The 15,257-nt window shown below is 45.3% G+C and overlaps 1 protein-coding gene across 7 annotated transcripts in view; it reads right to left on the bottom strand.

Annotated features, from left to right (window-relative positions):
• Positions 1-15,049, bottom strand: part of TMEM273 (transmembrane protein 273) — a 40,323-nt gene extending 25,274 nt beyond the window's left edge. For 2 of the 7 annotated variants that reach the window (XR_005244097.2, XM_007962595.3), the window contains exon 1: positions 14,388-15,039. Coding sequence is in view for 5 of the 7 variants with exons in the window: in XM_007962595.3 (XP_007960786.1) it covers positions 14,388-14,490 (103 nt within the window). In the remaining 2 variants the exon portion in view is untranslated. Of the gene's footprint in view, positions 1-14,387 lie in introns of all 7 variants that reach the window. The other 5 variants (XR_012093970.1, XM_073018984.1, XM_007962598.3 and 2 more) reach the window with 5 other exon arrangements.
• Between the last annotated feature and the right edge of the window lie 208 nt (positions 15,050-15,257).

Raw genomic sequence — 15,257 nt, 5'->3', positions numbered from 1 at the left:
AGGATCCAAGTACAGTTCAGCCACAGAGAGACAACGGGGGCGATAGCATTTCCTCTGTTGCTCTGAGACCATGTACACTGTGGTGGTTCCATCTTTCAGCCCGCTGAGAGCCTTGGAGGCCCGGCTGGCACACCATGGCACCCAAGAGGCTCAGAAAAGAAACCGGATGTGTAGAGTCAAGGGAGACAGCCCAGCTATGCTTCACACAGCAGGTTGATCCTGGGCTTCCCTTTTTTCACCTGAAAATGGGGATGCAGGACCCTGACATATAGAAGACTCGCCAGAGACAACTCCTGCCTTTCTGTTCATTTATCCTGTGCCACTCTGCAATGTCAGTGGACCCTGGGGTCAGACTGAAACACAAGGTATACTTTTTTAAATTTAGCTCTCTTGGGTGGTGTGGGTGCTGGCGGGCCCTGCCCCTGCCTCAGGGCTCACAAATGGGTCCACTTCTCAGGCACTCCCTGGGGCTGTTTGAAAGTGGAAATGAAGCACACCTACCCCAAGTGCAATAGCACCTGTTCAGCCCTCTCTCAAGCACAATGCAGGGGCATAGGTGTGTGGGCCTTGGCTACACAGTCCTCCTACTTCCAGCATCGCTTGGCTCCTGCCAGAGTCTAGAGCCTTCTAGATCAAGACTTGCAGAAATCTCAGAGTTTCCATCTCAAACCCCGGAACCACCTGAGATTTCTCTTCCTCAATCACCCTCCAGTCTTATCAGAGCATGACTCTAAACAGGATGTCGGCCGACCCCTCCCATGCCTGTTTGTGGTCCTTGCTTTCTGTGAAAGGAACTAGGCTTGAGCAGAACCCAAACCTACCTGGCAGAGCTGTACAAAAAGGACACACAGGAAAAAGGAGTGCAAAGCAGTGGTGGAGTGGGGTGGGGGGGCAAGGGGGACTCTGGGAGCTTTCAGACAACTCCTTGATTTCCATGGACCGCTCCCCCATCCACAGAAAGACAAGAAGCCTGGAGTCAGAGCAGACCACTTGCTTGGCAACTCCCCTGATGGACCAGCTCAGGACCCCTGAGCCCCTGATGCTACGGTTTCTGGAAGACAGGCAGTGATTGAGGAATTCCACACGTGGAAGTCCCTGCTAATGCATGAAAGTACAATGATTAGCCAGCCAGGTGGGCCAAGGCAGGCACCTAACCCAGCCTAGGGGTGTCACAGAAGCTCCCCTGGAGATATCATTATTTAAATTAAAAACAAAAGGACCAGTTAGAACTAATAAAGTCTCAGTGAGGTGGCAGCAGGGACTGGAATGGAACGTACCCAGACAGGGATTGTGACCAAGCAGAGGACAAGGTACAAGCAAAGGTCAGGTGATTCAAGAAGGTACGGAGGGCTTGAGAGCTAAAGAAAGAAGCTGAGCAGGGACAGAACAGCTGGGGATACTGGCGTAAGATGTGGCTGGCACTGTGGACAGATAAGGTTTTCAGACAAGCAGAGGGGAGAGTCCCGTGGCCACTCTGCTCCCAGAGGTGGGAGTGCTTGGCCACTCATATCTTGCCTGCTACAATGCTCCTGTGCCTTTTCTCCTCGACACACGCCACCCTGGGCAGAAACTAGAAGCAGGAGGCCACGGAGGGCCACACAGAAGCCACCCCAGGCTGAGATGCACCAGGGAGCTTGCCTCTAACTTCCAGAAATAGCATCATAATTAAGAGGGAAACAATAACAGTCGGTGACCAGGAGGTATCAAAACTGGTGCCCGCTTTGTTTTTCTTGAGCAATCTTTGCTAATTAATTCTTAAAGATTCACACAGTGGGATTAAAACACTCAGCTTACAGAAGACAAACTGATCAATAACTTTTCAGGCTAATGGAGGGGTGGAGGCGGGGAGTTGGCCTGGGCCTTAACCAGGGCTAGGAGCTCCTCCAAGAGGGTAGGGCCCCCCGGGTGTCCCGGGTCCATTCTGACCAGGGGTGATGACACATGTGAGCACTGAGCCACACCTGGGAAGGGGCTGCTGAAGCCTTGAGGAAGACAGGGGTTTCTGGAACAAGGAGGAACTTGAGACTGTCAATGATTGGGTGGACAGTGGTATCCAGGGAGGGCCAGATCAGAGGCCTCACAGCCGGACACCTAAGTGACCCTATTCACTGGGGAAAGGGCTTGCCCCACCTTTGAGCCTCTCTGTGGGGATCTGAAACCTCATCATGACCCCCATGGTGGGTAGGAGGGAAGGGTATTTGAAACCAAGATATCTGAGTCCCCATTCTGCCACGCATTGCTCAGCCAGTGGCCTTGGACCAGACACAACACAGCTCCCAGCTCAGTGGCCCCATTGCACACAGAGCATGGCTGGACAAGTCCCTGGAAGGAGTGTGTGCACAGAGTGAGGTGCAGGCAGCAGCATGCCCTTCCACACGCAAGCACGCCACCACCTAAGACCGGCGTCTGCCACTTTCCTAGGGGCTGTGAGTGAAACAGGGAGCCAAGGACACCGAGAGGCACTCTGGGAAGGTGCTCAGGTCAGAAAGGAGGTGGTGCTCCCCAGCAAGGGCACAGGTCTCTGCTGTTATGAGAAGTGGCCAAGCCAAGGCCTCCCAAAGCCTGTACGATCCCAGCGAAGAGGGGCCTGGCCACTTGATGTTGGTGCTTCAGACCAGGACAGGCCTGTTTGCAGGATCAATTCTCAGGGCATGCCTTGCATAGAGAGCAGGGGAGGCTGGAAGCCGTGCAGAATAACTAATTAATGATGGTAAAGTATTGTGGAAGAGGAAAGCGTTGCATAACCGCTAAGTGGTGGGGTTATTATTATTCATGCAATATTCATACTGTGCTCTTCAGCCTCTGGGAAACATTGCTCTGGAGTCCTGAGGGACCTGACCGAGGGGAGTGCGTGTCCAGGGAGCAGAGCTGTGGGATGACAGCTGTCCTGGACCACAGGGAAGGGGCCATGATGCTGCAGAGGAAACAGCAGCACACAGCCTAAACCGGAGCCCCTTAGTAAACCCATCGGCCTCCACTTACCATGACAGGCCATTTGTGAGCCCTGTGGGGCACTAGCATCCATGTTAGGAATCTCCACTCTAGTTAGTTTTTAAGGCAATTCCTGACATTTGCAGAGCCTAGAGCATGCCACATGTCTAAAGATTTAAGTTATAAATCAAGCCCCATGCATGGTCCAGCCAAAGTCCCCTTGACCCCAGGGTCCTGCAGTCCACTCTTCAAGGGTCCCTTCCAGAGGGGGAGGTGCAGCCCTGCTGCCTGCCCCCAGGGGAAGCAGGGTCAGATGGGTAGAGCAGAAGGAAGCCAGGCCTGGCCTGGGCCACCTGGAACCACAGACCCTCCAGGACCAAGGATGGGGTCTGAGTCATCAGACTCACCAGCGAGTTCCCTTACCCAAGCCGTGGCTTTTCTCCTAGAGCTCTGGGCAATGCTCAGTCCCCAAAGGAAACCACCAGGTGGAGGGAGGAAGTGCTGTTATCTGGGAATCTGGTCTTTTGGAAATTGAAATAAAAGCAGTTCCTCCCTCCCTCTCTAGTTCCCAGGGCAGCCACAGGCTGTGGTTTCCCCAACTCGGGTTCTCACTTTCAGCTGCACTGAGCCGTTGCACACACACATCCTTCTTTCTTTGCCTGAGTGCTGGCCTGGTTCCTAAACTCTCAAAACATTTCCTGACAAGATAAAAAAGAAAAAAATGTCTTTGCATTTGCATATATGTGTGTATGTGGGGTCCTAGAGCCAGTGTCAGGACAAAGGCCTCTCTTGGAGACAGTGGCCTCTTTTCATGGGAAAGCCCCAGGAACTGACATGACCTCTTCAGACTCGCATGCCTGAGCCTGAGTTACTGGGTCCGAGGAAGAGTCTCACAGCAGCATGGAGGGTGAACAGTCATTACAAATTGACCAACGTGTCTTAATGTGTCACACGTGACTCAACAATCAGGGCTCATCTGCAGTTTGGGTGGGTCTCTGTTCTTTAGGACTCTAGGGTTGGCTCAGGGAGCCCTGCCTGGGTCTGCTCAGCTACTCAGGGCTGTTGCCACACAGCCCTGGCCTGGCCTGTCCAACACTGTCTGCCGGTGGGGCTAAGCATGGGCTGGCCAGGCACTGGGATGGACACCAGTGTACTCAGCCACACACCTTGACCTCAGGCCACACACTGCTTGCCTCGGGGAAGTACTGTGGGAGATGGGTGCCCTGGGGCCTCAGAAGCCAACATGATCCTGCTTGCATGGCCTAGGACTAATCCAGCCAGCCTCCCCTCTCCTGGACTATCCATTTGCCTTCTCCTAGTAAGTCTTCCTGCCTCCAACCTATCTGGGGCACTGCAGCCAGGCACTCGTCCTGTAAGGCTGTTTAAAATCCTGCAGAATGAGGCCCAATGTCCTCCCAGGGCTCATCAAGCCCTCCTCTTTTGCTGGCCCATGTCACCTCTTGTTCTCCCCTCTTGCATAACCCCAGCATTCCGTGCTGCCCTTGCCCGGGGCCTCAGCAGAGGCTGTCCTCTCTTCTCAGGAAGCCACACCACCTGTCCCTTTCTTGCAGATAGGCTCCCGGAGGCTGACGTTTCACTTCGGGCAATAATTGACTCAAACAAGTGCTAATTACTGAGCAGGTTCTAGAGTGATGGCCCAGCAAGACCAGATCTCTCCCCTGACGGTGGTGATAGTACAGAGGGGAGTGGGAGTATCTCTATGGCCCTGGAGGGGAACAACATCATCCCATGCAAAACAGACGACATGCGAGGAGGCTGGACAGTGACCTGATGGATGTTCCCTGAGACCAGGGAGCAGGCACAACAGGGGATGGCTTGTGACAGGGCTGGGAGGCCAGTGACACAGTAAACATTTGAGTATGTGCTGGCAGCAATGGGAAGCTGCTGAAGGATTTCACTTAGGTAGAGATGTAAGCAATTAGCATTCAACAAGACTCTTCCTCCAGGAAGCCTTCCTGAATACTCCAGTTTGGATCAAGAGCTTCTCCTTTTTCTTCTGTGCATCCTTCATCTCAGTATTTAACACACTACATTGCAACTGTCCCCCCAAGACTGTCAACTCCTCAGGTTGGAGCCTGACTTACTTATCTTCATGTGCCAGTAGACTTTGGTGAAAATCAATATTTGCTTAATCAAAGAGAAAGCTCTGGGTGTCTGTGAGTCCCAGTCCTCCGAAACAGCCTGTGGGTCCAACTCCAGGTCCTTCACCTCTTGCCCTGAAGAGTGACTTCTTGATTACATGGTCAGAGAGTTTGCAAAGGTGGGAGCAGAACTTGGCTGCAGCTGGGGTTCAGGCAGGAGTTCCCTGGCTGACCATCTGCTTCCCTCAGACAAGCAGGGGAGAGTGAGCCCAGTCCATCTCACTAAGAACCATTATCCAGTTATTTCATGGAATGAAATTTAATAAAGCAAGCAGTTCAAGCAATTGTTGGTGGATAAACGAGGGTCTAGGTGTGACAACAATGCTTATAGTGACTTTAAAGAGGAAGTGGAGATGTTTAATTTGGGAGCTAGCGAAAAGGTCTGCTGAGCATGTGTTGGCCTGGGGGGCTCAGCTTTGCAGCCGCCCAGCTGTGGCCCTCATCAGGGATTGAGGATCAGAGACTCCCCAGCAGGCACTCTGCCTACATCCCCACTCCTTCCTTCACCCCATGGGGAAGACCCCTTCAGGGGCCTCTAGAATCAAGACTGTGTGTCTGAGAGAGGTTTGCCAGCCCAGGGCCCCTCCCCAAAGAGCATTACTCCAAATCACCCATCCCCCAGAACTCATTTCAGACTTACTTTTCTGGAAAGATGAAATAGGTTTACTTTTCCCTATTCCTCTAAGTATAGCCAAAACCCCTAAATATTATATTAAAAAACAAATATAAAAAGACCCCCAAAAATGGAGAGAAGAAGGCCGACTGGCTAGGGACCTTTGAAGCCCAGGACAGTGAATTTCTGAGTTTTCTTTTTGCCTCAGATGTCTCAGATGGGAACGGGAGAAGCTGGCAACCCTGTAATGACACTGGGCACAGACACAGAAGCCCCAAGAAAAGCCAGCTCCCATGAGCCAAAGACTGGGAAAGGCTCAGCCTAGGAAGACAAGACTTTTAGGTGATAACCACTCCACAACGGTCAAACAGCACAGAAAAAAACTGTGCCCTCATCCCAAGCCCCACCTTCATCAACAGAGGCCAAGTGGAGACCAGTGACTTCCACGCTCACTGGTCAGTTATAAGGAGCCCCCACTTCCCAACGAGGGTGGTGTCAGAGGGTCACATGGGGAAGAGAGGCTTTCGTGCCCAATGAATGAAAAAGTCCCCGCCCCCAGGGGTGTCAGTGGAGACCCTGTGGGATCCTGCACTTCCACCCCCTCCTGGCGGTGACAAGGCACCTCTAGGCACCTTGCGCCGGTTAGGAAAGAGTCAGGACGTCCTCCACTGCCCAGCCACCACGAGGCTACCCCTGCCCCACAGTGTCAGCAAGGGACACATGGAGAACAGTGATGAGCCTGGGCACTCCCAGCTAGGTGCTATCTGCGAGGGCCAAAGGGGAGGTCCGCACAAGCCCAAGGCTGACGTCCCACTTAGGGCAATAATTGACTCAAACAAGTGTTAATTACTGAGCAGGTTCTAGAGTGATGGCCTAGAACCTAGCCTGCACCCCACCCCACAGTAACACAGAGCCCTTCTCCCACCAGGTATCAATGGCGGCCAGAGACGATGTCAAGCTCCAACCCTCTAGCAATTATGAGGAAATGCCTCTTTTCTCCTGACGGAATGATATCTGAGGAGGCCTGTTAAAATTGAAGATTTCAATAAGTTTCAGAGTTTCACAACATCAAATCCAAAATGTTCAGGTTTCAGTGGAAAATTATTTGTCAAAGCAAGAATGAGGACAATCTCTATTTGAATGAGAAAAAAAAAAATCAACAGATGCTATCACCTAGATGACACAGATTTAGAGTCATCTGACAGAGATGTCAAAGTAGCCATAAAAATGCTTCCATGATGAATTGTGAAAACTTCCTCAACGTCACAAAGAATATCTGCAAAAGCACCTACAGCTAAAATCAAACTTCATGGTGAGAAACAAAATACTTTTCTACTAAGATCAGGAACAAAGTAAGGATGTCTGCCGTAGCCACACCTGTTCAACCTAGTACTAACGTTCTTGTCGGCCTAGTAAGACAAGGAGAGGAAATAAAGGCATACCTTTCAGGAAGGAAAAAATAAGACCAACCCTATTTGCAGAGAACATGACAGTCAACATAGAAAATCTCAAGGGATCTGAAAAATAACTCTCTTTAGAATATGTGAGTTCAGCAAGGTGGTTGGATATAGTAAGATTAACATATGCAAATCAATGATGTCTCCGTATGCTCAAAATTATACACGGAAAGAAATATTTTAAATACAACACAGCTTACGATCACTCAAAAATTATGCAGGTGTGAGTCTAATAACACAACATTGAAGAAAAAAAATCCAAAATGATCTTAATAAATGGAGGCACGTACTGAGTTCATGGAAAAATACAACATGATAAAGATGTCCAATCTCCCCAGATTGATCTATAGGTTTAATGTAATTCTCATCAAAAGCCCAGGAAGACTGTTTTTGTAGATGTACAAAAGATTATTTTAAAATTCACGTGGAAAGATAATGGAAAGAGAATTGCGAAAAATCTTTTTTGAAAAGGAAGAATAAAGTAGAAGGAATCACTCTACTTAATGTATTTACAGAAATCAAGACTGTGTGGGATTGGCAGAAGGACAGACACATCAATGGAAAAGAAAAGAGAACCCCAAATTAGCCCCACCCAAGTATGACCAACTGGTTTTTGACAAAGGAGCAAAGTATGTTCAATAGAGGAAGGATCATTTTTTCAACCAATAGTGCTGGACCAATTAGATATCCATAGGTTAAAAAATTACCTTGATTAAATTCATGCTTTATACAAAAAAGAGCTCAAAATGGATCATAGATTTCAATATAAAACATAAAACTATGTAAATTTTAGGGGGAAATCTTGAGAATTTAGGGTTTGGTGCAAACTTCTCAGACATGCTATCAAAAGCACAATCCATGAGAAAAGAAGATTAGTAAGTTAGGCCATTAAAATTAAACATTTTTGTTCTGTAAAAGACCCTGTTAAGAGAGTGAAAAGACAAACTATAGACTAAGAAAATATTTGCAGGCCACATATTTGACAAATGACTCATATCTAGAGTATATAAAGAACTCTTAAAATTCAACAGTAAAAGAAAAAAGTAAGCAATTCATTTAGAAAATGGGCAGAAGTCATTAGGGGAATTCTTGCCCTATCAGGAAATGTCTCCTGCCTACCTGAGGTTTCAGCCTTTTCCTTGACCTTCTGCTGACTTGCAACAGACCCTGGTGTATTCGTTTTTTGTTACATTTGTAGAGATTTGTTTTGCGCAAAATAAAATGAATATACCAAAGATTCTTCCTCACTACAATTCACACACCACATGATTCTGAACCATTGTCTTGGCAGGAACTTGGAACAGGGGAAAAGCTGTCAGGAAAGATTTTTACAAAGATCTCAGGGATTCAGATCCAAGGAATAAAGTGATGACTTTGACTTGTAAGATAAAAACGAATTTAATTCTCCTTACCCGGGCCTCTTCCATCTTTTCATTATAAATTAAGGGAGGAAAAAAAAGACTCTGCTCCCTTCAATAACTCTGGCTCCTTCAGTGAAGAATGTTTTAGGCCCTGGAATGTAATTAAAGTGATATTGTATTTCTCTTATTATCAAGATTATAATAATACATAGATTTCAGCAGATGCTTGCCAACAGAATTAAAACGGAGATAGATGGCTGACATTTTAGATGGAATTAGAGTTCACAGGAATATTTTATATGACAGCTTTTGTAAAAGGAAGATGCAGACCTCTAATAAAATGCCTAGAAATTTCACCAGATATTTTCAATAGCTAGTCTTAGATCAATATTTTAGCAAAATTTAAAAATATTGATTGGTTGATATTGAAGTAGCAATTTATTTAGAATTGTGACAACCATAATCCAAAACCTAGTTTTAAGTTTCTTTAATCATGATAGCAAAAATACATCAGCCTTCCTCAGGCATCCCGTGCCTCCAAGTGTGGACACCTGAGAAGGACAGTGTTAGCCAAGCAGTCTTCTGGAAGGGAAGGGATAATCTCAATCGAATCATCAGGGGCTATCAGGCAAACCCCACGATGAGGAATGCTCTGTGAGGAAAAAAGTGGGGTTCGAAGGCTGCGTGCTTCAAAAATATCTTTATCATGAAAGACAAACAAAGGCTGCGGGCTGTATCAGATTAAGGAAGGCTAATGTGACACAGTCGGTCACCCCTGCCATACCCCTCCTAGATTTGGTCCTGGCCTGGAGGCAAAACCAAGACTGGAAGGGACATTACTGGATCCATTGAAAATATTAGAATATGATAAATATATTATATAAAAGTATTTTGTCAACAGTAAATTTCCTAAAGTTGATGATTGTACTGTGGTATATAAGAGAGTATCTCTATTCTTAAGAAATAAACACTGATGTATTTAAGGGTTAAAGGAAACCCCATGGTATACACAATTTACCTCAATTGTTTCAGGAAACAAATCGTGTGTGTGCGTGTGTGTGTGTGTGGAGAGAGAGAAAGAGAAAGAGGCAATATATTATCAAGCAAATAAGATAAATTATTTAAAATAGGCAATCATATGGGTGTTCTTTGTACTATTTTTATTCTTATACTTTTCTTGAGAGTTTGAATTATTTTGAAACAAAAAATTTTTTTTAAAGCTGAAAAGTCACTTCAGTTTTTTCAATGTCCTTTTTATTCTTGACTAAGAGTCAGTTTGGCATTAGAGCTAAAAATTCAGCTTTGGAGCATTAAAATGCCTCAGTTTGAATCCCAGCTGGGCCACTCACCTGCTACTTTAACCTATCAGTGCCTCAGTTTCCTTGTCTGGAAAAATGGACATGACTACAATAAAAGTATCTGCCTTGGGGCTGAGAAATGAACAGGGTCCACATGGGAGTGCTGAGAGCAGCCCTGGCCCATGGTCGGCTCTCAGGAAGTGAAATTTTATCACAATTTCAAGGAAGGAGTGTTACATGTAAGAGGAAGTGAATTAAAGGCCAAAATGATTCTAGCAACAACACTGACAAGCAGTAGATATTTCACCTGCAAGCTATCAAGATTAGTCAGTTATAGCAAATAAAACAGTGTGGCATGATTCAAAGAGAGACAGATGCAAAAAGTGGCACAGAAGATGAAGCCCATTAATGGTTCAGACATATTAAACGGGTACAGAATAGACATAGAATATGTTTGCAATATAGAATCATTGCAAAGAAAAGAAAAGAAAGATTATTACACAGGTGATATTGCAACAACTGATGTCCCATATGGAAAACATTAAAATTAGATCCTTTCTTTAGGCCATAAATAAAAATAAATTCCAAATAAATTAAAGACCTAATCATAAAAAATGCAACCATTTTAAAGTAAAAATAATTTTTTAAATGTTTCTTAACACAGAAAAACCAAACACACAAAAAGGAGAAGACCAATACATTTGATTATATCATGTTGAAAGACTTCTCACGGCAAAGGATGCCACAAAGATAAAAGATAAGCAACATACTGAGAGAAGATATTTGCAACACATGAAGCATACAAATAATTAATATCCAGAATACTACATAAAAGACCAATAATCAAATACAACTTGGAAGAAGGGTATATAAAATGAGATATCTACAGAAAAGGAGAATGGGCTGTCTGATAATGTAGAGAAAGTAGTTATTCTCAGTAGTAATTAGGAACACACAAACTAAAATAAAAACTTTGAGATAAAATTTTATACCTCTCTGATATGTCAAGAATTGAGAAGTTGGGCAGTATCAAGTATTACTGAGTATGTAAGGAAACAGATATGCCCACAACCCCGTGTTGGAGAGCAATTTGGCCATATCTGATAAAAGGAGAATTGACACAACATTTCCTTTGCCAGGGGTGTCTGCTATAAAAATAACTGTAGGTGGGTTCCACGAGGCAGGGCGAGAGGGCTCATCGAAGCATCAGCCATCAGGCTGCAAGTTAGAGACAACCTAAATTCTGACAGTATGGGAATGGATAAATAAACAGATAAATGACAGTGTTTCTGTGGAAACTTGTAAAGTATTTGGGATGAATGCATTTGACCCATATTATCAGAATAGGTAGATAATGCAACTTATTAACTATGCTATGGCAGATTCTTGCAAAGGTTTTAATACCTGAAAAGCAACCCAGGAAGGAAGCATAGCCAAGCCTGGGGTGCCTCTCCCTTCTGGGGAGGGAGAAAAACAGGAGGAGGAAGAGAGCCAAACTCCATCTCTTATGTTCTATTTCTCTGATGGATACATTGATTTAGCTACTTACCTTTAAATATATATCTAGAAAAAAACTTAACATTTGGTAATTCAGAGTGTTGGCTCCATAAATGTCTGTTACATTAATCTATGTGTTTGAAAAATATTTAAAGAATACTCAAACACTGTTTCTTTAAAAACTTTCTACCTACTCTGTGTGTGGGAAAGAGTGGCCTGGCTTCTCATCCCAGGGTCCCCCGGTCATACTTGGGATCCTGGATGTCATAGAGGGACTAGAGAGAGAGTTCCCCATGCCCCCCAAGGCCCCTGAGGCACAGTCCTCATACACCCCGGATGACTGGCCTGGTCACCCACCTTCAAAGACCCCTATCTGCCGGCAGATTGCACTAAACAGTGCTCTAGGCCCTTCTCCAGTGAATAAAGGGGAAGCCCAACATTTTATTCATTTGCTTTCAACAGGCTGTCATGTTTGCTTTTTGTTCACAAACATTTACTTACTGGAATTAACAACATGTACAATCATTATGAAAAATACCAATACAGAGAAACTAAGATGCTACATAACTCTTTTTCCTAAGAATAGTAAAGGATAGCTGGGTGCGGTGGCTCACGCCTGTAATCCCAGCACTTTTGGAGGCCGAGGTGTGCGGATCCCCTGAGGTCAAGAGTTCGAGACCAGCCTGGCCAACGTGGAGAAACCCCATCTCTACTAAAAATACAAAATTAGCCAGGTGTGGAGGCACACGCCTGTAATCCCAGCTACTAGGGAGGCTGAGGCAGGAGAATCACTTGAAATTCCATCTGAAGAAGAGGAAGAAGGAGGAGGAGGAGGAGGAGGAAGAGGAGGAGGAGGGATACTAGGAACCATTTGCTTTATTTCTTTCCAGTCAGTTTTTGGATAGATAACTAAACACATGCAAATTATTACTACGGAACTCTAACCTGTAACTATCACTTCATCACTTCCGTTTCATCCATGTCAGTTCATAGAAAGGCATGTCTTTCAACTAAATATATTGGGTATTGTTGGAAATACTGAAGCATAATTAACTTAGTCAAATTCCTACTGATAGTCACTTGTTTCTGGTTTTCTCTACGGTTTCAGCAGTGTTGAATAATATCCTGTGAAATATTTCGGGAGGCTTTTACCCTATTATTTCATTAGGTTATATTCCTGGAGGTGGAATTTCTGGGTGAAGGGCTATGAACATCTTACATTTTGCTTACATTGACACCCAGATTTTGCCAAATTGCCCTCTGGAGAGAGTGAATAAATGAGTTCCCTCATGTCCAATAGTGAGTGCTCACCACGCTTCATATCCCATGCTAAGTGTTTTAAATGTGGTAATAGATTTCATTTTCCCAATAGTCTGATGACGTGTCCCCATCCTACAGATGAGAAAACTGAACACAGAGAGGATGAATTCTTTGTCCAAGTTTTCCAGGCTGGTAAATAACAGAACAGGGATGAACATTCAGGGAGTCTAGCACTGGATACCCGCTCTTAACCACTGTGTACCTCCACCAATAGTATATGAAAACACAAACGTGCTGTGATGCCTTGGCCCAGTGATTAAAACCTTACCTATAAAATGCAGGTAACTGTGGCACCTATTGCACAGAGTTGCTGTGGGGACCAAATGAGCTCATGCAACATCTTTAGCAGAGCACCCAGCACATTGACACACTAAAAAATGCAAGGTGTTGTTAGTTCTATTATTATTTGTGAGACTGGACATTTTTAAGTTTCATTGTCTGTAATTCTTCAATGAATTGCCTGTTTATGTAATTTGCACATTTTTCACTGGATTTCTTAAATTTAACTTCCTTTTCTTCTACCAGGGCAGACTAGTTTGTTTATCTAGATAGGTCAAAAGCAGAAATAAGAGTTACAACTTCTCTTACCTTCCACCACATCTCCAGGCAGGCACACTGCGTCTAACCACCGTGCACACTCTTAATTGCTTCTTGCTGGTTCCTGCCATCCCCTCACAGTCACTGCCAAGGGCCCGTTTCCATGTGTAAAATGATGGATGTTGTGATTGTCTGTCTGTCTGACATGCTGACTTCCAGAGGCCAAAGTCTTTGCTATCCCCTGCTTAGTGAGGACTTTAGATGGAAACCTGCCCACAGCACTAACTTTGCCCACATTCAGGATACAACCCATTGGTCTGGAGATACAAGATTTAATCTGGAGACAGACTGCTTCCCATCGGGTCTTGGCCCAGTGCAAGTTCTGGGAAGGAACATCTTTGTATATATGAGGGACATGTGCTGCCTTTTTAGGAAACAACAGTTAATATTAGAGGGGATTGTGTAAAGCCACATGTCTCTCTCCATCTCTGTCTGTCTCCATCTATGCATATTTCCAGCCATCTCTCTACATCTCTCTCTCTCTCTCTCTCTCTCTCTCTCTCTCTGAGTTTCTTCCTCTCTGTCTACTTCTCTGACTTTATATTTCTCTCTCTTCATTTGGCCCTAATTTTCTTTTATCTTTGCCTCTCTCCTTTCTCCTTTCAATGAATGCATTAAATATAATTTTTTAAAACAAAGATACCTCTGAGTAGCAAAGAGTCTGCTTCACTGCATGAGAATTCTGGTTCAACGTTAACTGTATAGCAGCATCTACAGGCCTACATGTTCTCATTCTATGTCAGTATTTTGATTTGACTTAATTAAATTTAACTTAATTATCTCACAATCCCAAAAAGTAAATATGATTATCTCCTATCTCATTGGTTCAGAAAGTTAGAGAGTTTCGGAAGCTTATTCCAGTTTATTGGCAACGGAGCCACAGTTTACACCCAGATGTATCTAGATCCCAAGCCTGAAGCTCCATCTGCCATGACCCTTCCTATTCTCCTTTAGCCCAGAAGCATTTGTAAGTTGCAGCTAGAATGAGACAAACAAGATCATTGCCTACTACCAGATCAAAGTGAGAAACGTCATCTGTGTAAAGGGACAGAGTTATGCTTTAGGATTCAAGCCCCAGTGGGCTAAGGCTCTCCCAGTTTTCTGCCTACTGAGGCTCCCCCAGTCCAGAGATCCCCACAATCCCCACTTACCCAGGAGGAAGAGGATCCTCAGCATGCTGACCCCCAAGTTCATGTTGGCGCTCTGCTCTCCTCCTGGCTCCTGGCTCCTGGCAACGCAGGCACAATGAGCCATGTGACCCAAGGCTCCGGGGACAGGACAAGGCCCACGTGACTGATGGGGAAGGAAACCGCTGCCACAGCCAGCAGGCTGTTCAGTTCCTCTCAGCCTCTCTGAATACAGGGCTGAAGGAAGCCCCTGTCGTCCTGGCCTCCACCAGAAGCTGGCTGTGATTAGGCCCACTGCACATGCTGGGTATTGTACCCAGCGTTCTCTCCTGTAAACCTCCCCACAGAGTGTGGGAACAAAGCACGGTAAGGTGCGGTTTCTTGCCCAATGACCCACGCTAGTAAGTCTCAGAGAGGAATGTGGGCAAAGCCGATCTGCCCTGCAGTCCAGCCCTTGCAGTAGCCTCTGCCTTGGAGCAGGAACAGGAAATGCCCCTCCAGCCAATAGTCCAGCTTGGTCACTGTTTTTGTGCCATGGGCGCTTCTGAGTCTAGGAATGCCTATCACTCTCTTCTCAGAATAAGATTTTTAAATCCCCAAACTAAAATAGATAAGGATCATAACAGAAATTAGTAGTATTAACACATAGTTATCAAAATATTTTGTTAAACTTGCAACATAGAAATATACATGCTTCTTTACCACACAGTAAATAGCAAGATCTGGCAGCAGATGAAACAGCTACCACCATCTCGACATGGTGATAAATGGAATCGATATTGAGAGATACCTGTAACAGCTGGAATGTGGATGGAAAGACCTGTGATTCCTACCAGGAATAAAGTTACTGGGTGGTAATATTGCTGTGGTTCGTTCGCCATACTACTATTAGAA

This window comes from Chlorocebus sabaeus, chromosome 9 (genome assembly GCF_047675955.1).
Source record: "Chlorocebus sabaeus isolate Y175 chromosome 9, mChlSab1.0.hap1, whole genome shotgun sequence".
Lineage (NCBI taxonomy): Eukaryota > Metazoa > Chordata > Mammalia > Primates > Cercopithecidae > Chlorocebus > Chlorocebus sabaeus.
This window is presented reverse-complemented; position numbering and strand designations above follow the sequence as displayed.